At 46.8% G+C, this 20,310-nt stretch overlaps 11 protein-coding genes across 11 annotated transcripts; 4 read left to right on the top strand and 7 right to left on the bottom strand.

The window, feature by feature from the left end:
* Positions 1 to 738: 738 nt before the first annotated feature.
* Positions 739 to 1,344, bottom strand: N7483_012963 (uncharacterized protein; the record flags this gene model as incomplete). The annotated part of the gene is made up of 1 exon (XM_057096390.1): positions 739 to 1,344. One exon carries the CDS (start codon positions 1,342 to 1,344, stop codon positions 739 to 741), a length of 606 nt encoding a protein of 201 aa, XP_056942361.1.
* A 1,552-nt stretch (positions 1,345 to 2,896) lies between these two features.
* On the bottom strand, positions 2,897 to 3,160 carry N7483_012962 (uncharacterized protein; the record flags this gene model as incomplete). The annotated part of the gene is made up of 1 exon (XM_057096389.1): positions 2,897 to 3,160. The coding sequence occupies one exon, from the start codon at positions 3,158 to 3,160 to the stop codon at positions 2,897 to 2,899; it is 264 nt and encodes an 87-aa protein (XP_056942360.1).
* A 918-nt stretch (positions 3,161 to 4,078) lies between these two features.
* On the top strand, positions 4,079 to 4,789 carry N7483_012961 (uncharacterized protein; the record flags this gene model as incomplete). Its single annotated transcript, XM_057096388.1, has 1 exon — positions 4,079 to 4,789. The coding sequence occupies one exon, from the start codon at positions 4,079 to 4,081 to the stop codon at positions 4,787 to 4,789; it is 711 nt and encodes a 236-aa protein (XP_056942359.1).
* A 2,287-nt stretch (positions 4,790 to 7,076) lies between these two features.
* On the bottom strand, positions 7,077 to 7,695 carry N7483_012960 (uncharacterized protein; the record flags this gene model as incomplete). The annotated part of the gene is made up of 3 exons (XM_057096387.1): positions 7,077 to 7,191; positions 7,233 to 7,408; positions 7,468 to 7,695. The coding sequence occupies 3 exons, from the start codon at positions 7,693 to 7,695 to the stop codon at positions 7,077 to 7,079; spliced, it is 519 nt and encodes a 172-aa protein (XP_056942358.1).
* An 824-nt stretch (positions 7,696 to 8,519) lies between these two features.
* On the top strand, positions 8,520 to 10,436 carry N7483_012959 (flavin-containing monooxygenase; the record flags this gene model as incomplete). The annotated part of the gene is made up of 2 exons (XM_057096386.1): positions 8,520 to 8,835; positions 9,037 to 10,436. 2 exons carry the CDS (start codon positions 8,520 to 8,522, stop codon positions 10,434 to 10,436), a joined length of 1,716 nt encoding a protein of 571 aa, XP_056942357.1.
* Positions 10,437 to 11,498: 1,062 nt separating this feature from the next.
* Positions 11,499 to 12,212, top strand: N7483_012958 (questin oxidase family protein; the record flags this gene model as incomplete). The annotated part of the gene is made up of 1 exon (XM_057096385.1): positions 11,499 to 12,212. One exon carries the CDS (start codon positions 11,499 to 11,501, stop codon positions 12,210 to 12,212), a length of 714 nt encoding a protein of 237 aa, XP_056942356.1.
* A 244-nt stretch (positions 12,213 to 12,456) lies between these two features.
* mcsA (putative citrate synthase Cit1) lies at positions 12,457 to 14,018 on the bottom strand (the record flags this gene model as incomplete). Its single annotated transcript, XM_057096384.1, has 3 exons — positions 12,457 to 12,660; positions 12,716 to 13,861; positions 13,971 to 14,018. The coding sequence occupies 3 exons, from the start codon at positions 14,016 to 14,018 to the stop codon at positions 12,457 to 12,459; spliced, it is 1,398 nt and encodes a 465-aa protein (XP_056942355.1).
* A 432-nt stretch (positions 14,019 to 14,450) lies between these two features.
* Positions 14,451 to 15,938, bottom strand: N7483_012956 (25S rRNA (adenine645-N1)-methyltransferase; the record flags this gene model as incomplete). Its single annotated transcript, XM_057096383.1, has 1 exon — positions 14,451 to 15,938. The coding sequence occupies one exon, from the start codon at positions 15,936 to 15,938 to the stop codon at positions 14,451 to 14,453; it is 1,488 nt and encodes a 495-aa protein (XP_056942354.1).
* Positions 15,939 to 16,780: 842 nt separating this feature from the next.
* Positions 16,781 to 17,831, top strand: dscB (the record flags this gene model as incomplete). Its single annotated transcript, XM_057096382.1, has 2 exons — positions 16,781 to 17,047; positions 17,109 to 17,831. 2 exons carry the CDS (start codon positions 16,781 to 16,783, stop codon positions 17,829 to 17,831), a joined length of 990 nt encoding a protein of 329 aa, XP_056942353.1.
* A 311-nt stretch (positions 17,832 to 18,142) lies between these two features.
* On the bottom strand, positions 18,143 to 18,747 carry N7483_012954 (cytidine deaminase; the record flags this gene model as incomplete). Its single annotated transcript, XM_057096381.1, has 4 exons — positions 18,143 to 18,184; positions 18,240 to 18,321; positions 18,371 to 18,456; positions 18,529 to 18,747. 4 exons carry the CDS (start codon positions 18,745 to 18,747, stop codon positions 18,143 to 18,145), a joined length of 429 nt encoding a protein of 142 aa, XP_056942352.1.
* A 559-nt stretch (positions 18,748 to 19,306) lies between these two features.
* Positions 19,307 to 20,227, bottom strand: N7483_012953 (telomere maintenance SDE2 family protein; the record flags this gene model as incomplete). Its single annotated transcript, XM_057096380.1, has 1 exon — positions 19,307 to 20,227. The coding sequence occupies one exon, from the start codon at positions 20,225 to 20,227 to the stop codon at positions 19,307 to 19,309; it is 921 nt and encodes a 306-aa protein (XP_056942351.1).
* Positions 20,228 to 20,310: the final 83 nt, after the last annotated feature.

Genomic DNA, 20,310 nt, shown 5'->3' with positions numbered 1-20,310 from the left:
CTCCACTTCAAGAATCAATCACGACGGATACCAAATATCGCCTCTCCATGTCACTTCGTTGCTTCGGGTTCCACTGAAGCTGGGGAGTTTGATTCGCAATAATTTGCAATGCCATTAGTAACGACCGATAAGTGGACTAGTAGACCTCTTTAGAGCGAGGTGATATCTTAAACGGACCAGTTTCAGCGTCTCCTCGACAGACGGGCTTAATATCCTTTTAATGGGTTGCTAATAGTAACATTTGAATTGTTACAGAAGGCTATTTGGGCCATCCCGAATATTGTTGCCAGTGATAGTGGTACTAGAAATTTGTCTAGGTAGTCATTCAAGTTATCATTTTGACAATTATTGGTATAATAACTCTTCTGTTGAATTATTGATGATTTCACATTCATTGAGTGCAGATATTCTAACCTGGAAACTCCTGTACAACATTCCAATGTTCAGTCCTGGAGTTCGGTAATTGCTTCATTCTCCACAAGAGAAACTGAAGATTCTATTTTAATCTCCGCTACTGGAGGATCCGAGACTCCAGCTTCCTTTCGCTGCTTTGCAAGAATTGCATTACTGGCGAGGGCGTCTTGATATATTCTGTCATATGTTTCTTGGTGATTCTGCACAGGTTCATCGCTATTTGTCCAAAGTTATTAGTAAACCCCAAGCGCGCAATGAATTGATGAGAGTCCGTTCCTCACAAGGACCATCTTAGATTTGCACCTCGGACACAGAGGGTGAACTTCATGTCTTGCTCTCTTGGTCGGTCAGTTCTAATGAGTTCTCAAACTCATTCTTGACCAACGGCTGGAACTCTTTATCGTAAGGCGACAGGCATGTGAGAGTGGCCAGCTCAAAAAATCGAGGATAGAACCCGGAATATGCCCAGTCAACGAGTGCAAGAGCGCCATCCTCCTTCATAATCATATTTCTTCGGCAGATATCCCCGTGACACAATACTAAGTTCTGGGCATAGGGCTCTAGATCGATTGAATTGTTGCGATATTGGAGCCTTTTGTAACGAGTCAAGTAGTCCAAAGAAGTAAATGCTGTTTTCGCGCCGTCGTCGCCAAATATATATCCCACTGGCTGTAATGATCGGTGAGATTCGATGTACCAGTAGACTTCCGGAATGTGAATAACGTTCCGGTCCATCGCGTGAACTGCGAGCTCTTGTGTCGCTGCTTCGGATTCTTGAACATAACCGTATTTGACTACGACCTGCTCGGAAATTTTGATGACTTTGTCGCCATGTTTGTTGCCTCCAATCATTCCACCCTCCTCCTTAGACCTGTGGCAAAGATCAATCAACCAGTCTTCATCGGCAGTAATGATATCAGAATGCTGCATGATACTGGTTTTAGGCCTTTGTATCGAATGCAAAGAAATTAGATGACTGGAAATAAGAAATTGGCTGAGACGTTTCGGTGTGAGTGGGGAAATCTTTATCTTGGTGTTGGGAATGGAGCTTATGGAGGAAGCGAAAAGTGTATTGGAAGCGTAGCGTGAGGAAGGAGGAAGAAGAGGTTCTGCAGGCCTGAGAGCTATCTAGGACCTTAGAAGCAACAGTGGTTCGATCTATACGGCACCACGCGATCTAACACTGCTACCACTGAACTTACCCCTGCTCACCAGCAGCTTATTGTCTCGACAGTAATAGTTACTGTCCATGGAGTACATCTTTGAGGCCGATAGGCAAAGCGAAAACGATGCCTCCACATTCCTCTTGACATCTGATTGCAACTCAGTTCGGCTGAACATGATCAAAGAAGGTCTTATGGCGACAATGGGAAGTTGAAAGCTCACCCATTGCTCCTATCGACATTCCACCAGTTCAGTACGGGATTTCGATTTTCCTGTCAGACAGCGTCTGAAGGTCAGGAATTTAATCGCGATGCTTTTCGAAAGGGGATGAAACTTATACATACTGGCACCTAGCGGTGTTGATTGTCGGTTCTGGGTGTGAGTCAACTCGCTAAAATTGCCCCTAGTATCGAAAAATGCCCACGCTTTTATGAGTGAGATAGCTGACAATTAACTATATCACTCAGGTGTACCGTTGTCGCAAATATGGAGGTAGTTCATTACATATACTCAACAAATGGTGTCTCAAGTGCCGCAGCAGTGCAGCAATACTTGCAATATAACTACACCCTCGAGAAAGGTCCGGTGCTAGACCTAATGGCATCCGGAACTTTTCTTTAGGTCGGCTGGTCGATTGCCTTGGGAGTCAAACTTGAAGGGCTTGAACCGAATATTCACTCCAGGGCTGCACATGTGAATATTTCAATGCTTCAATGTGGCGATGATTCTCAACCTTGGAAGAGCCTCAGACATTCCAATGCTTGAATGCTTTTTGTCGATTTAAAATATTCAAAAACTGATGTGATACAGAGAGCTGTGACAGCGTTTCCTATTGTTGATTATCTAAATTAAATATAGGTGTAAATATCGTTGATGGTGAAAATTTGAATATGCCCGAGAAGACCGGCATCAAGTTCTACACCAAATGTCCAGTCAGTCATCATAATTCTGTTCAAAGCCCCGGGCTTGCACGCCACCGTGGAAGGTATATCAGTAAATAACTTACATCAATGATTCCGTGATTAACATAAAATTAGGGTTCGCGGCCCCGAATCCGAGAGGTAGCTCATATAGCCTGTTGCTTTTCATATCTATTTTGAAAAACGGTTGGTCAGCATGAATAGATCAGAATGTGGAGAATTAACAATGGTTCCTCTAATTCCATTTCTGACTTACATGGCACCTTAACTTGAAGAAGTTACGACCCCAGGCTTCCCACCACATCATTAACTATCTTACCAACACTTCCTGCAGGCAACAATTTATCCTATTCAAATTTTCACATTAATCTTTGGTTGAATTTCCGACAGGTATAATATTATAGCTGACTTACCGTCTGAGGCTCAAGAGGTTCATCGAGGGTGAGGCCAGCGATGGTAGGGAGGGAACCCCGGTCCAAACCAGTCGAACCGGATGATCCTGGTGTACGTGATCCTGGTGATCCCAATAATCCTCCCACGGTTGGAATTGACCCCGGTACTCCCGGTACTCCCGGTACTCCTGGTGCTTTAAGTTGAGGGGCGGCAATAGTACAGCTAGAAGCAGCCAAGATAGCGCTGAGGATGGAGAGTTTGAATTGCATGATGAATAGGTGTTGAGCTATGGTAGCCTTCAAGTTGAGATGAATGATAATCTGAACAGAATAGCGGATTTCACCCACTATTTATACTCAATGATGACCCATAGTTACGAACAATGTTTTTGCATCTCCCCAGCTGCTCAATCCGCATGGTTTTTCTCGGGCAGTATCTACATATTCAAGATCTCAGGATACCTACTATTAGGTGCACTAGTGGCTGAAGAGGGTCCTGCTAGAACTTAAACCCACTTTAATTTGTATCATTTGTTCGAAATTGGGACCATAGGTCCACTGGGGTTCAGCAGGGTGGATCCGGAATATTTCGCAAGCCGTATTGGCGTCGATCCTAATGTCATACTCAAGTGCTGTACTACTAATCGCGGGATGATTTGTGGCGAAGAACCACCCCTAAGTCACCCAGAACAAGATGGACTATTTTTCAATCGACTGTGCATCTGAACAAGGCTGGAGCGATCAGTAAAACAAAAATGGAGCCCCCCCCCCCCATGTTTGGGTATACAATGTAGAACGCTCGTGCGTTATTCAGTCCTCGGGGGAATACTTCAAGTTGAATGAAATCCCTGCACATGTTGTTGGCGTTGTTGGTATGTCTTCTCTTCAAATTCTCTGTATTCTTCCAATTATTTTGAAAACTAATTAACTTAGTTCAACAAATTGTGTGACATAATTAAGCTTAGGAGCACTCATAGCAGTGAAATATTCGAAAAAAATACTTTAATAATACCAGAAAAACTAACATATGAAAAAGAGGGTATCACAAAAAATGTAAATTCCCAAGGTCCCTACATTCAAAGGTTTTGAATAGTACAAAGTAATGTTTTAAAAATACAGCCACCAAGGAAACTTGATCTTTCAAAGTACGAGATCTCACCTCCCGCCAAAGGTTATTCCAACAACTACATGAACCCCACTAGAAACATCCGTGTTCGCAGTTCCACCCCCAATACCAAACAGACAAATCCCAAGTCTAGTGTCCTTCCTAACTTGAACAAGATTCAGAACATGGACAAGAGTCAAACGGCATTTCTGCCTTACGTGAAGTCTGAATTCAATCCTGGAAAGATAAATCAAGTACCCAATATGACTAACGAGCAGAATTTGGGCATGCGTCTGATCAACAAGGATGTGGAGTTGTCTCCCCAGTCCCGAGCACAAACAGAGAAGATATTCAGCCAACAATTCACGAATTTGAGGTACCTGTCTCAAGAGCTGTTAAATAACAGGTCTTCTGAGGAAGGAGCCAATTTAGCCACGATTCACAAGACAAACATCGAGACACCCCTCAAAGATCTCCACCATTCACAATTGTTGGCTAATACCTATTTTGCTAAGGGCGAATATGAGGATGGGAAGCGCTACAAGCTCATGCAGAATATTATATCCGCAATGAGGGATTTTGGTGACAATAACCTTGGTACCAACGACAAGGCCAATGCAAAGATTCAACGCGATATAGCAACTGTGGAGAAACTACAAGATCATCTCTTCCAAGCCTGGAGAACAACAGTAAATGGCCAGAAGAATCAGGCAACCGCGGCATTGAACTCTCAAACAGCAATACTAACTGAACACGCCCAAATACACAGGGGGAGACTGTTTCAGAAGACATAAGGGCTTGAAATTCTGACATTCCAGCGGGTTTGTTTTCATTTGCCGAGTACAGGTTTGATCTCGTTCATGAAGCATGTTGTTGCATTCTGCAATTTCTCATCTTGATAATACTATTCTGTGCTTTCTTAATTCAGTTCTCTCCACATTTAAGAACTCAACTGAGTAGCCCGTTTTGAGTGGGTAGCTTAAGCCACAAAGGCCAAGTTCATTCATAACACCTAGATTTTCCCTTCCTCTCACTCCGCTCCTTCGTGTAGTTATCAGCCTCTGAGAATAGTCTCTCTTGGACGCTTTTATTTATAGTTATATCTGGATTTCCAATATTGAATTTTATCCGGGACTCTTTTTGTCTTTCCAATGTCAATTGGAGCACTAGTGCTCCTCAGCCAGCTATAAAATGTAGCAAACCCATCCTCCTAAGGTCCTCCTATTTTGCAAGACTTCCCACCATGCCTATCATCCTACTACTAAACCATTTGAGCCTCCAGATCTTAGAAAACAGAAAATAGTCTAACAGATAGTTCGAGAATTTTAGGATGACCAGTAAGAATAAACAACTTGAATAACAGTAAATTTAAAACATACAACAGTCAGAGTTCCCATGTCCTGCCCACCTGGGCAGAGATATTCAGATGTTACTATGAGTAGTATCATGATGTATGCCTGAGTCTATAATACCTAGATGAGAGAACCAAGAAATAGTCATTTATTGCTATATTATCATTGTTGCCTCGTTCCTTTTTGTCTTCACGTAGATCTAAGACATCTGGACACGTGCCTACTCCAGGCCCTCTCCCATGAACTTTCATTCTCTCCCTCACCACATACCACCCTCTCCAATATCATTAATAAACTTTGGACTGGATATCCGATCTTTATACCAGCTATTTTGTCTCGACTCGATAACGCATACGCCTCTAAGCTCAAGCCTGTGCACATGAGTTTCACAACTTCGCAAATGAGTCACTGTGAAAGCTCCATTCACTATCCCTTTTGCCAATACCCAACACTTAATCCTAATATTTGATGGGATAAGGATCCTTTCAGCTACTACTCTACTTTATAGAGCCCCTGTGTAAGTGAGAACCGTATCTCCCATTATGGGCCGTCGCTTAAGCCTATCTTGACTATATAGCTTATGTGGCTTAAGTATGACTGAACGAACGGGAAACCCTGGTCTCCGCACCCTGTGGTCGTATGTACTGGAGATCAAAGGAAAGCGGATTATATCTACCAGCAATGCACCCGGAGAGAATCTTCAGATGTTGGAATTTGATATCTTGTCAAATGGTAGCCTCAACCAGTGATGGCAGACTCCCTTATCTCATTGCTCATGTGCTTCATTTTACTCCCACCGCGGACTCAACGCCTGTGCTGGAGCAACAGAAGGCGGAGCTTACAGAAGGAAGTATCGGGGTACTAAACTCAAAATGGTAAAGCTAGGTAGCAAATACAGTAATTCGAAGGTCCGCGTCTGTATTTCAAGATGTATCTTTATAGCTTGGATTGACCTCCTTCCTGGTGAAACGAAGGCACTTTATAGTCATGAGTCTTCTCCCACATAGACTTCTGAGCTTCTTTAAGACTGAATGGGACAAGATTCTCCATATCGAGAGGCTCCTTTTTCAGCCCACAAGCACGGACAAAGCACGCACTAGACGTTGGCTGGTCTCCCCGTCCAAACTGTATAAGTGCCTTTGCCTACTCTGCAAGAATTTGCTTTGTCTGTGGAGCAGAACGGAAAGCCATGAAAAATAAGTACGGCATGCATTCATATTTGCGGACGGTGACAGAAACACCTGCGCGATAGACCCCTTGTGCTACTAATCTGGCAGGGTCCCCAGGCTGTTCCTGTCCAGATCCCATCCAAATAGGACAAGAGCCCGTCCAATTGTCTGCGCCCGCAGGACTTACAAGTGGGTGAGCGAGCATACCTGCCTCACAATATAGGTTTGCACGAGCTGGTCGAGCTGGCCATATCTCACAAGTTGGGAAACTTTTCTCCAAATAAGGAAGTTTCTCAAGTTGTCCAGGGCAGATATCACAGTGAGCATTCCGTTGGTATGAATGGAAAGCGCCTGTGACATCTGTGCAAGGACTAAGAAGTGACATTCCCGCTGGCACTATAGGCGACTGAGACTCAGAGGATAGTTTCATGGTCTTCCCATGAAATCTGATGGCTGCTTCTCGGCGCTGAAGTTGAAGGATCACTTGAAGCAAGGAAAGGGCTAGACCTCCTCCTGCGCTATCTCCAGCTATCACGATAGAGGACGGGGTTCTGGGGTGTTTATCTCTGCTCAACAAGTAGCACCTTTGCTCCTGTATCCTTTGCTAGATTGGCTGCCAATTTCCGATGACAGGAAGGTGTATTTTGACTAATGGAAAAGTTGACTTGTGAGAATCTGTAGGGACGTATGAGTCATGGTTTATTTCAGGGACATACACAAATGATCCTCCATAGATATAAAATATGGTCAATGGACCCTTTGTCTCTGCGGACAAATTATCGAACTTCTCCTTCTCTCCGATAGGAGGCTCTGGAGTATCTTTCGTGGCATTACTACGATGTCCCACCCACTCAAACCTAAGTGGTGCCGAAGTCGGGCGATCGTATTGTGCCTGGATCCTTGTTAGATTTATTGGAAATTAAGGTACATTCGTTCTGATTGATAGCATACCTGTAGTAGGTTGGCCTCATCGACCAGTTGCAGAAGTGCATCGCAGCTATTGTCATCTGTTGGAATAGACAGAGAGAATTTGCTGACCCAAAAAGGACCAATAACGGGATCATCTCGGAGGGTTGCTGCTTGATGGACAGAGACAGGTACAGTATTAGCTGCCTTAAGAAACTCAGCCCGCATCTTCTGAGCTGCAGCCACTAGATGCTTGGGGTTCCCAAAATCCATCTTGATGTATAGACTGGAGATGTGAGAATGGGTGTATTGAGGTGAATAGCAAGAACTTGAATAAGATGAGAATAAAGAGTCACCGGAATTAATATGGTATACGAAGCAGCGGGGCGACTTGAAACCGTCCTAAACCATGAATCCATGATCGTTTGAAGCCCACTCCATTTGATCCTTCAGGTTTGTGGCGCGTCCACCTCTAGGCTCGCGTGAATATTGGGGTTTCGATTATGGGCTTTGGTGAAGCTGCAAACATAGCATCTGTATGGATGCGCATTCATGCAGTCCTATGTTCCCAAAGTTCCAAGGTTATTGATATGTTCTCAAAATGAGTGGTTTTTATACTGCCTTCAATTTAACATGTCACAAAGGTGTCAATACGGGCGAAACTGCATATTGAAATATTTATCCCCAAAATTCCACCCGAGCGGTAGAAATGTGAGAAAGTGCGATAGATCCACTTCTTCCAGCCATTCGAGCTTCTGGTGTGAATCTTAGAGCCTTACAGGGATACAAGCTTGGTTACGCGTCTCGGAAATTGGAACATCCGAGTCGCATTCAGAGGTCTTTGAGTCAGCCTTGGAAACATCCAGGTGTATACATATTGAGAATGGAGTTACAATGTACACGGACCCCACTTCTAAGGTGTTAAGAATGGGGCGAAAACGACATGCAGTGACTAATCTTGAGATCATGGGATCTTTAGAACCTTATTTTGCTGCTCAGGTTTCTCACAATTATCAATCGAAAAGCCTGGCTCAACTTTTCGATCGCCCAAATTCACGCGTATAGTGGTCAAAATCACGAGAAACCAGAGCGCTACCATGCCCATCACCAGTAATGAGAGCGGTTCATCCGGGCTAGCCGAAATTCAGATCCGCTATGAGCAGGAGAGAAAGAAACGTCTTCGAGACGACGGAAATGCACAGTATATTGAAGTCGCGAAATCACCACAGCATGAGCACTTCGTCGAGGATCCCTGGGTTGAGCCATTAGCAGTCAAATCTATTTATGACAAATTCCCCAACCAGAAGACTGAGATGCTCATCATTGGAGCTGGGTGGGGTGGAATACAAAATGCTGTTCGCATGGTCGAGGCCGGTATATCCCCAGACAATATTCGCATCATCGACCCTGCCGGTGGGTTTGGTGGAACTTGGTACTGGAATCGGTATCCTGGATTGATGTGTGATATTGAGAGTAATTCCTATCTCCCGTATCTGGAAGAAACCGGGTATATGCCTAAGCATAGATACTCGCAAGGCGAAGAGATCCGAGAGTATATCAACCTTGTTGCGCAGAAATGGGGATTGAACGACTGCGCCGTTTTCCAAACTTAAGCACAAGAGATCGTTTGGGATGATAAGGCGAAAGAGTGGTCGGCCAGTCTAACCCAGCGCCGTGGTGGACAGTCTGAGACTCTCAAGATTCGTTCCAAGTTTGTCACCATTGCTGCTGGTGTCCTCAACTGGCCTAAGCTTCCGAGTATCCCAGGTATTCTAGATTATCAGGGTGATATGTTTCACTCTGCTCGTTGGGCATATAACATCACGGGTGGATCTCCTAAGGATCCATCGCTTACAAAATTGAAGGATAAGCAGGTATTAGTTGTTGGAACAGGAGCAACAGCAGTACAAATCATTCCACACCTCGCTAAGTGGTGCAAGCATCTCTACGTGGTCCAACGTTCACCAGCCTCAGTCGGTGTGCGTGATCAGCGAGAGACTGGTAAGGAGTGGTTCTATGAGGAAGTTGCAAACTCAAAGGGATGGCAACGAGAGCGTATAAGGAACTTCCATCAACACTTTACTCTTGAGGAGCCACCATCGGTCAACCTTGTTGATGATGGATGGACTCGCGCTCCTGGCTTGGTTGGTTTGACTGGTAATGCAGCAGGACCCAAATCGCCTGAAGAAATACCAGCATACGCAGCAAGGTTAGTCGAGATTGATATTTCACGTCAACAAGGTATCCATGCTCGCGTGGATCAAGAGGTGCAAGATCCTATTACAGCTGAGAAGTTGAAACCTTGGTATCCTGTGTGGTGCAAGCGGCCCTTATTCCACGACGACTACCTCAAGACCTTTAATAGAGATAATGTGACCCTTGTCGATACTGAGGGCAAGGGTATTGACCGTATGACCGCAGACTCTGTGGTTATTGGTGATGAAGCCTATGAAGCGGATATCATCATCTTTGCAACAGGTTTCCTTGCACCCCCTTCAGGTACACCAGCCAAGAAAGCAGATATGTCAGTGATCGGCTTAAATGGAGTCTCTATGAGCACGGAATGGCATCAATTTGGCCCTCCAACTTTGCACGGAGTCATTGACTCGAAGTTCCCAAATATGTTTCTCTCTGGACCCCAGCAAGCAGCTGCAAGTGGAAACTACCGCTTCAATCTTGACGAGTATGCGAAGCACATCTCGTACATTTTGACTGAAGCAAAGCGAAAAGCTGCAAGTTCTCGGTCTGAAGATGCCTCATTTGCTCTTGCACCTTCTACAGAGGCAGCTGAAGATTGGGCCATGCAAGTACTGATGCATGCTGCGCCTATGGGCGTTGCGATGGGATGCACACCTGGATACTTCAATTTGGAGGGTGACCTCGATCGTGTGCCACCTGAATACCGTATGATTTTGGCACGTTCAGGTCTTTGGGGTTCTGGAATTGAGCATTGGCTTGGGATTATTGAAAATTGGCGAGCTAGCGGTGACATGGAGGGTATTGTGGTGCGTTAGATAGTGTGGCACAGACATCAGATAGAGCATGTTCGATAGAATTCTGAATTTGCGTCAATTGGTAACAAGTTGAAGGAGATCCATCACCATATCTCATGTGTAGTATTATGGGTGGATACAAATTGTATCAATGACTTTCGATGTTTTCTATGACCCATCAAATGACCTTGGAAGCGGTTGTTGACACCAAATTGTGTTGAGGAAAGATGTTGGGGAGTGACGTGGTGCCTGTAATTTGAGGCGCCAACAAAGCTTGGCGCCTCGGTCGCATTTGAGCTTAATTGACCGAAGTTACCGAACCCATCTCCGCCACTACTGAGCTCTCTCAAAATGCTGTCTATTTCCCTTCCTTCTTTAAGGTCATTCATCCCCTTTTCAAAGGAGAAGGCTGTTATAAGTCTGGCGCCGGCAAAAACTCATAATATTGAGTCATCCCCCGAAAAGCCTGCTCGCACATTGAAACACTTACTCAAACTGAATCATGCAAATCATGCAATTCTGTACAACAACTTGAAATTTCATAACCATGCGCCCCATGTATGTGGATTTCACCTTCATTTCAGTTCCGCTTCAAGTACTTCGGTATCGACTAACGTGTTGCTTAGCTTCTGAGTGCCGCCTTTCTCCAGGGCGCGGATGCAGATCATTTAACCCGGATCTATGAAACGGAGTCGACCCTATTAGATGAGTGGGTGGATTCTCCGGCGGAAGTCACCAGCGAAGACTGGAGAGATCATTTGGGACGTCGTGAGTAAGTATTCAATAGTCCAGGTTTCCTTCGCGATATTGAAAATGACCTTCGTTGACGCGATCATAACAGATATCAAAAAGCATTTGTCGACTATTATGAAGATGAGCTAGTAAGATTCGACTATGACTGGAAGGAGGTTATCAACGAGTATCTATTTTCTGGTGAAAATCCCGTATTTAACTCGATCATTGCAGACTGTATGTCCAATCCGCGATTCGTTTCATATGTTTTTTTCCATCTTCATTTTGTTCATTCCAGACTAACATCTCTCAGTGGGACATCCACTCATTCACCTTGCTTATGCATATGAGATGTCCAGTCGCGAGGTTGCAATGGAGGCTATGAGTCTAGCATCAGTCTGTTACAACAGCCACCATAAATACCTCGACGACCCAGTTTACTCACAAACAGAATCATCATACACCACAACCTCGATCTTTGAGGTCCTGGAAAAAGTTCGCTCAGATCAACAAGTAGATGGCATATTCGCCCTTCCAGGACACGATAACATAAATCAACTTTTCCACAGCCATGAAGCAGTGCTACTGAACCACTGGAACGCATGGAAGATCGAGAACCCGATCAAGCAATTCCGGGAGAGCCAAGAACTTGCTACCGCGCTCCTTGTTGCGACGCACAAGAATCACGACGACAAATATGACTTCTTCTTCGTGCACGCAGTGACTACCAGTCACGCCGTGCGAGTGCTGTTACCGATGATTCCACCAAAGTTCCAAATTCCGCTTATCCGACAATGGTGGCTCATGGTACTGGCAGTTTATATTGCGCAGCTTCGGCCCGAGGTGCCGTTGGACCGAATTCATGAATTTGATCTCCAGGGTAGAGATTGGGCTTGGACAGCAGCTAAGGCGATCAAGAGTGATCATGCTACAGATTCCCATTATGTCAAGGCTACCAAATCATTGGGAGATATGGCGTCAACTTGGGGCGACCAAGATAGCTTCTATTTAAAAGCGGCAGTCAAATTCGCGGAGGAATTCAATGGATGGGGTGGGTTTGTTTAATTCTGCTTTGGTTCCTTCTGATCCCACATGGGCCATCAGTGGACCATCAGTGGAGAACAAAACTTGGAAAACGCAACGAATTTTAGTCCTATTTGATTGACACGTTGATCTACGTCTATGGAACATTTGAACTCGCGATTTTGTTGCAAATTTGAAGGCAAATAAAAGATTCCATCGAAGCTCGCTCGCATAAAAGATATCATGAAAGAAGACAAATGAGAATTCATCCCATATTCTGTCAAACTTATTTCTTAAGCAGACCCAGCAGGTTGATGCTCTTAGGACGCTCGATAGGCATGCCCAAGGCACGATCCCAGATGAGCTGGACGAGAGGTCCGATGGCACGACTGACACCGAAGGTGACTGTGTAGTACAGGGGTTGCTGGAAGCCATAGTGGTGGAACAGAACACCAGAAGCAGCATCGACATTGGGGTGAGGGTTCTTGGTCTGTAATAGTAATGTTAGCAACTGGTCAGACTCTCCTTTCTGGGATATGACACACCTTTCCATGCTCCGTGAGAACGCCAGGTGCGATTTCAGAGTTCTTCTTGACTAGTTGGAACACCGGGTTGGCAAGGACATCGGGGCGGGTATCAGCGAAATCCATCAAGGCTTCGAAACGAGGATCAGGCTTGCGAAGAACACCATGTCCATACCCTGGGACAACGCGGCCAGACTTCAGCGTGTTCCACAGGTAAGTACGGACATCTTCCTCAGTAAACTTGGTACCAATTTGATCCTGCATTGCCAAAATCCAGCGCAGAACTTCCTGAGCAGCGAGACCATGTAGCGGACCAGCTAGACCCAGAAGACCGGCACTGTAGCTAAGGAAAGGGTCGCTCAGCGCACTTCCAACCAGGTGAGTGGCATGCGCAGAGACGTTACCACCCTCGTGATCTCCGTGCAGGGCCATGTACAGACGAAGAAGATCGTGGAAGTCCTGGTTCTCCTGGCCGCCCTTGCCGAGAAGCTCGGCGAAGTTATAAGACCAATCCTGAGCCACATCTAGCTTCTGGTTTCCTACAAGGTCAATCTCATTTGGACGGAAGACAAGGGCAGCCACGCGGGGGATTTTAGCGAGCAGCGAAATGCAGTCATCGAACGTAGGCTCCCAGTACTCAGCCTTATTGAGACCCTTTTCGTAAGCTTGAGCAAACTTAGACTCGGTGTTAAGAGCAGCGACTGCGATGGATAGCTGAGTCATGGGGTGCATGGACTTGGGGAAAGACTTGACCAAGTCGAGAATGTGAGGGGGCAGGTGGGACTTCTCGGCGAGCTCCTTGGAGAACGCGCGCACTTGGGCGGTTGATGGAACCTGGCCCGTGAGAAGCAGCCAGAACATAGCCTCTGGAAGCATCTCGGTTCCTGAGGTGCCCTTGGGCAGCTCCTTCTGGCAGTCTTTGATCGTCTTTCCATGAAAGCGGATACCCTCGTTGGCGTCTAGTACGGAACCCTCCCACAACATGGCCTTAAGGCCTCGCATGCCACCAATTGCATTGCCCACTGTGACTTCACCGATCACTTGATCGCTCTGAGCTTTGACTTGCTTAAGCAGCTCCCGCTTGGCTGGGATGACATCCTTCAGGGTAGTTTTCAGGTCCGGCTCGGCGGTCGCATAGCGTCGGGCCGAGAGGAGCGGGCGCGACACCTGGAATTAAGGGTTAATCAAGGTCAATTGATGCCATGTGGAACAGTAGCTATATGGTTTCCAGGCGATATTGTGTTGAACTCAGACTTCAATGGCAGGGAATTCTCACCCGAGCTAATTGCGAAGCATGTCGACTGGTTCTCAAGCTGAGCGCCATTGTGGATTGGTAAATGGGTCCGGGGTAGAGAGGTGGGGACGGGAAGATGGTGCGGAGAAAGGGAGGATTGATTTCAGTAAACAGACTCGAGATTCACTCGATAACAATGTATATGGAAAACAGAAAGTGAGAGAATGAAAAGAAAAGTCAGAACAAATTAAGAATCCGAGGGGTGATCAACATGTCATGCTGCATCGGTTGCACGCGGGGCTTCGCAGTTACGGTACAACCGAGGCCCGGGCTGATCATCCTTTTACTATCCATGTGAGGGGTTATTGCATACTATTTTATACCCACATCTGCACCTTTTTAGAGCACTCGGATACCGAGAGGAATGCCTGTGGTCCAGGCTTATCCGGTCTGAAAGATTCAATATAGACAGAAGGGACAGGGACTTTTGTATTTGGTATCTCAAACAACAACTTGAAGGAACTACCGAATCTTGTATACACAAGGCTTGAGCACCTGGGCTTCTTGCTCAGGAGTCATGCCACTGCCAGCATCGGGCTTGCGATCCACAAATCGCTTCTTCCCAGCTGCAGGAGCAGCACCCGAAGAGGCATGCTTGCCCTTGGTTGGGGCTCCACCCGCCTTCACAAACTCCATCTTCACAAACATCTTGTTGGACTTGTCCACCGACTCCTGCTTGAGCACAAATCCACGGGTACGGAACACCTCCACAAAGGCAGTGATATCCGTCTCATCGTTGTTATCGGCAGGACGAGCATCCTCAGCAAATATATCAGCGTCATCCTCATCATCCTCCTCACCAGCCTTCTTCTTCTGCTTCTTTTGCTGGGTCTTGCTAAGAGTGGGCTTCTGGGCTCCAATCATCGACTTTTTGCGGGCCACTTTGCCGAACCGGCTCTTAACCTCACTAACCCAGCATTCTCCCTTTCCATCACCACGTAGAACTCGCCAGGCCTCTTCCACAAAGGAAACCCAGTTAGTTCCCATCAGACTTAGACAGAAGATTGTAACATCCATAGATCCGTCTTCAATAGGCAACTTGGAGATATCGGCCTTGGTGATAAGAGGGTCGGGGGCTTGAAGATCGTAGCTGTTAAGCTTAAGCTTCAATTTCTTGGCCGAGGGGGTCAAGGCCCGCGCGAGACCAGCATCACCACATCCGAGATCCGCAATAGCACACAACCCACTAGGTCTGCGAGGGAGAGGGAGTGGCTTGTCGGGGTTCGGCTTGCTTCCTCTCCTAGCCATGGGAACGGCAGCACGGCGACGAACAAACTGAATATATCCATCGACCGGGTTCGAGGGCCAGGATTCCTTGACTTGGCGAGCGAAACCTGCATGGTATTCGTCGAAGAGTTCGGGGTTGGCGTTGAAGAGCTCAACGGCTTTCGACGAATCTGTGGTGTATAGTGTCTCGTTCAAATGGCGGAAGCGGGAGGAAATAAGCTTCTGACGCATAGCTTGCTGGAGCGGTGTCAAGGTTGCAGTGGTTGTCGGGGGTGCGGCAGTGATGGCTTCTACGGAGGTGCCAGTAGCGGCAGCGGGTGTCGAGCCGGTCTTGTCTTCCTGGGCCTGGTCGGATTGACCGTTTTGGTCCTTGTTCTTCCTGTTCCTCTTTTGCTTCTTCTTGGGGGCGTTTTCATCCTCTTGAGCAGCCGGTGCAAGAGCAGCTGGTGCAGGAGTCTCCTTTGTCACATTTTCAGTTACTGGAGTCTCCTTCTCGACCTGCTTTTCCTTCGTCTGCGGCTTTCCTGCCTTCTTCGCACCGGGCCTGGGCTTACGACCCTCGATGTGCTTGCGATACATCTCATCAACATTGCCACGGGTGATACTGTCATTGCCACGCTTGCGCTTGTTGTTCTTCTCGTTCTTAGATTCTTTTGCTGGATTGGGGGTCTGATTCTCGCGCTTGGGGGTCGCAGAAAGTGACCATCCTGGTACTGCGAACATGGCGACAGTCGAAACTCGTACAATTAGTCCCAAATTTCACTAAAATTTGGAGCCTCACGAGTTGGAGAAAACTGAAGACAAGAGCTGCGCAGATCAGAAAAAAAAAAGTTTTTGGCAGAAAATCATCTCCGCATGTATGGTATTGGTATGCTCAATACCGCGCATGCATTAAGGAGAGGCCAATTGCGGGTAATATTACCATAATTACCACCTGGACATCCATGAGCACTTCAACACTAAACATTTACAGATATATGAAGGTAATATCATGATCTATAATATGTCAAAGGATTCATACTGAGATAGAGGCTTCAAATGTTGCATATGTGCTGTCATCAATTTCAATTGAGATACTCTTGGACAATAAGCTGCTCAAGTGCGGATGCATATATATCGCTAGGGCCCGATTCATCTGATGATAGTACTTCCGAGTCGCCGAGTCGCGCTATAACTTGAAACTTGAAATACTCCTAATTACTAGATCCTTGTTGAATCGAACTTGAAGTCGAGTGCTGGACACAATTAAATTTGAGAGTATGAATAGTATCATAAATACTCCCACATAGTACTTGGTGGCATTGCTCAAAAGTCCGTATATTTAGAACTGGGGGTCGGCAAGCTGAGCTTCCCCAGACTCGGAGCTGCTATGTGGCCTTAGGTTGCTATGGAATTTGTACCACTTTCCACAAGTGCTTCAACTCTCACCAGTTCACATCCATTCAACTTCCAAAGTTGAAGCTCTGAAGCGGTCCTCTCTCTTGGACCCACCATAGCATTTCCGATCGCCCGAATGAACATCCTCGATCCATAATCCCAGAGTTACCGTCCACAACCCCTCCAACATGCTCACATCCGGCTTGACCAACACCCCGCTCACCAAGTCCTTACTTGTCTATACCATTGCCTCTTCCATCGCACTCTCCATTCTTGATGTGAAACATCTTGCTGTCATTCATGTCTCTCCACACATCTGGCCGTATGCGCAGTTCTGGCGCGGACTTGTCTGGCAGGTAGCAGGCTTCACCAATTCTACGGAGGCTTTATTCGCCGCAATGCTGGTGTACCACCTCCGTGTCATTGAGCGGGCATGGGGCAAGCGCAAAATGGCCGTAAGTTCTTACCCATGGAATCTACTACGAATCAAGATTAACCTGTTCAATGCTTCGATAGACCTTCATTTTGACGACACTCCCTTTCACAACACTGCTCCCACCAGTTCTCCTCACCCTGGTCATACGACCTCTGTCCTTGAACACATTAAATTATCTCCCCTCTGGCCCGACAGCAACAGTCTTTGCCTTACTTGCTCAGTACTACGCGACAATCCCGCATACGTATCGGTATCGCATCGGTACGACGTCATCCTCGTCTACCGTCGACACTAGCACTCCAGCTAGCGCAGATGACACCAACGATGATACATCGGCTACTACCTCGACACCGAAACCATCGCCACCCAGCCTAACCCTTCTCCTGTCCGATAAATCCACAACATATCTCGTTGCTGCTCAGCTCGCCCTCTCCCAGTTCCCTGCGATGCTCTTGCCCTCCATTGTCGGCTGGATCGTGGGTATGGCCTGGCGCGCAGAGATCTTTCCGGGTCTATCGCCTTCTCCAGCAGGTTTCCGAATTCCTGCATGGTTAGTTGGGGAACGCGAAAGACGAAGTGGCAGCGGAGCTGCGGGTGGGAACAGTGCCGGCGAACGTGAACGGTATGAAGATTTAAGGCGCAGACTAGAGGGAGAGGCAGCTGCTTCTACCTCCGGGCTGGAAGGTGCTGCTGGGCAGAGACGGAGAACTGCGACTGGGAACGGCACGGACATGGATGACGGTCCCAGTCGAGTCCAGAGTGGCAATGGAGGCCTCATGGAGAGGCTGCGGGGTGCTTGGTGATTCTCTTAATGCTTATGTCCATGTTATGTTGCTAAATTTTGTAGCTGGCCTGTCTAGCGGTTTTATGGAAACCCGTAGTGTCTGTAAATATACCACTGATTACATCAAATCATGCCCAAGTGCCTGAACAGCGGTCGTATAAATTAGATTTATTTAACAACTCAGGCCTCAAATAGACCGAGTTCAAGTTATGTACTTGGTGGTCAAGCCAAAACTCGCTTCAGCCATATAAAGCCTTCTTCCATACTAGATCCTACCTTTACTCTATGCATGTGTCTTCTTCAAGTTGATTTGAATACCCACCCAATGACCTAGATCCCGAGATCACCTGGTCCGAATGAGTCCGGCAGGAGCTGGAAGGAAGTCAGCATGGCTTTCAACGATAATCTTGTGAAAGAGAAGGCATACCTCGCTCATGGTCATAACTTTATATGATCCCTCGCCGTCGTACATGTATACCGGGAACGAGCCATTGGTGAACTCGCGAATACTAACATTATTAATACCAGAATATCAAAGGAATAAGGGAGGGAACATACAATTGCCGACACATTCCACAAGGGGAAGCTGCAGGCTTGATATCTGTGGCGACAGCAAGCGCTTTGAAGCTTTTATGCCCCGCCACCTAGAAGAACAGTCAGTTTTCGACCAGGACAGATCCTCGCAACGCTTGTAGGGGAAGAATGAGAGGACATACAACCGCAGTGCCAAATGCGACTCGCTCTGCACATGTACCAACAGGGTACGCAGCATTCTCAACGTTGGCACCGACCACAAACTCGCCCGACGTGGTCAGGATGCATGCCCCCACCCGAAACTTGGAGTAGGGACAATAAGCTGCTTCCTTGGCTGCAATCGCCTTGGTGGAAAGAATCTCCAGCTCTTGGGCTGTGATTGGGGTATCGATGGGTGCCATTTTTGTGATCTGGTACACTTTGTGTTAAAGAAGAGTTTGGTTTAGAGATCGGAATACACTGTACTGCTAATCGGAGGTGGGTGAGTCTTATCAGCTGGTCCGGAGACTCGGATCGCATAAGTAACCGTCCATAGCTCAGATCTTAGCTACTATTCAATCCCATTATTTTATCAATACACGATCTTCAGTACGAAGCATTAGATCATAGTTTCATCTCGAATGTCAATAAATTAAAACATGACTCCGCAAGGCAGAACGCGAAGCAACTCAATATTTTCATAATCAGACTAGGACTTGGAGGTTCTAATTCTAGATCGAGCATCAGTGCGAAGAACTTCCTCTACTAGCAACTAGTGGTATCTTTGATCGAAGTGAATGCAGCATATAGATTATTACTAGTAGGACTAATTTTGCTTTGAGATTCTTCTCTCGAGAAAAAACTTGTAGTCACATTTGCTATTTTCCATGTAAGTAGTGCCAGAGGAAACGCTGTACCAATATCACCCAAAACCAGAAAGAAACGCCATCATTATCCATGATAAAAAGCCCATTTTCATGTTTAAGCTCGTGCCTTGCCCTTGTCCTTAACCTCCTCTTCCTCTTCCTCATCTGAGTCGCTCATAAACTCATCATCATCATCATCAAATCCAATAAACCGACGAGGAGCAGGTTTCGCTGCGGGTGCAGATGGGCCGGCCGCACTTGAAGAGGTCTCGTTCTCATCGGCCTCATCAGCCTCATCATCATCCGATGTAGAAGAATCCATCTGATCGCTGCCTTCACTGGCACTTGTGCTTGAGCCACCAAGAATTGCATCACGAAGACTATCTGTCCAGTCACCATCCTTCATAGCTTGAAGAACTGCCTCGCGCGCTTTTTCGTTCATCTCTTCCTTATCATTCATCCACTGACCATCGATCTTTTCTCTTCCGCCGCCATTCTTGATTTCTTCCTGGCGTCTCTCTGCCATGTCAACAACGGCCTGCCACCGTTGTCGGCGCTCCTCCTTCTCCTTCTTGTCCATCTCTGGCTTCACGGCGAGATATTCAGCCAAGGCTTTGGCTTCGGTCACGGTACGGAGACGGCGCCCATCGAGGTTGCGACTGGAACTGTTGTTTTCGCCTTGGTTGCGCTTGCGCTTGCTGGCCATGCGACCTCCAGCAGCACGAAGCTGGGAGCCGAAACCACCCTTTCCACCGCAAAGAGGCACGGAGAGGCGAATGGGGAGGAGAGATGAGGTTGTAGATTCGCCATCGCGCACGATCAGAGATTGTAGAGGCTCGGTCGAGGGGAGAATTTGTTTATTGTTTGTGGTCGTGAGAATAAGTGACTGTAATGAAAGCGTTGTTGGCAGGTATGATGCGACTTTATCAGTCAGATCGGAGATGCTCGAAGTTGGTGGTAACGAGAATGAGAGAGTGGAGGGCAGCGACAGGCCGGGAAAAGAGGAAAGCAAGATGTTCACGGTTGATGACGCCATCTTGATGAGACTTTTTGCCGGGTTCTTGTTTGTAAACGAGCAGCGGCGTGGGATTGGAATGTAAGGTGGTTGTACTTGTAGAT

Source organism: Penicillium malachiteum (assembly GCF_028827825.1).
Source record: "Penicillium malachiteum strain IBT 17515 chromosome Unknown utg000005l:1.0-9002435.0:326005.0-9005861.0, whole genome shotgun sequence".
Classification (NCBI taxonomy): domain Eukaryota; kingdom Fungi; phylum Ascomycota; class Eurotiomycetes; order Eurotiales; family Aspergillaceae; genus Penicillium; species Penicillium malachiteum.
This window is presented reverse-complemented; position numbering and strand designations above follow the sequence as displayed.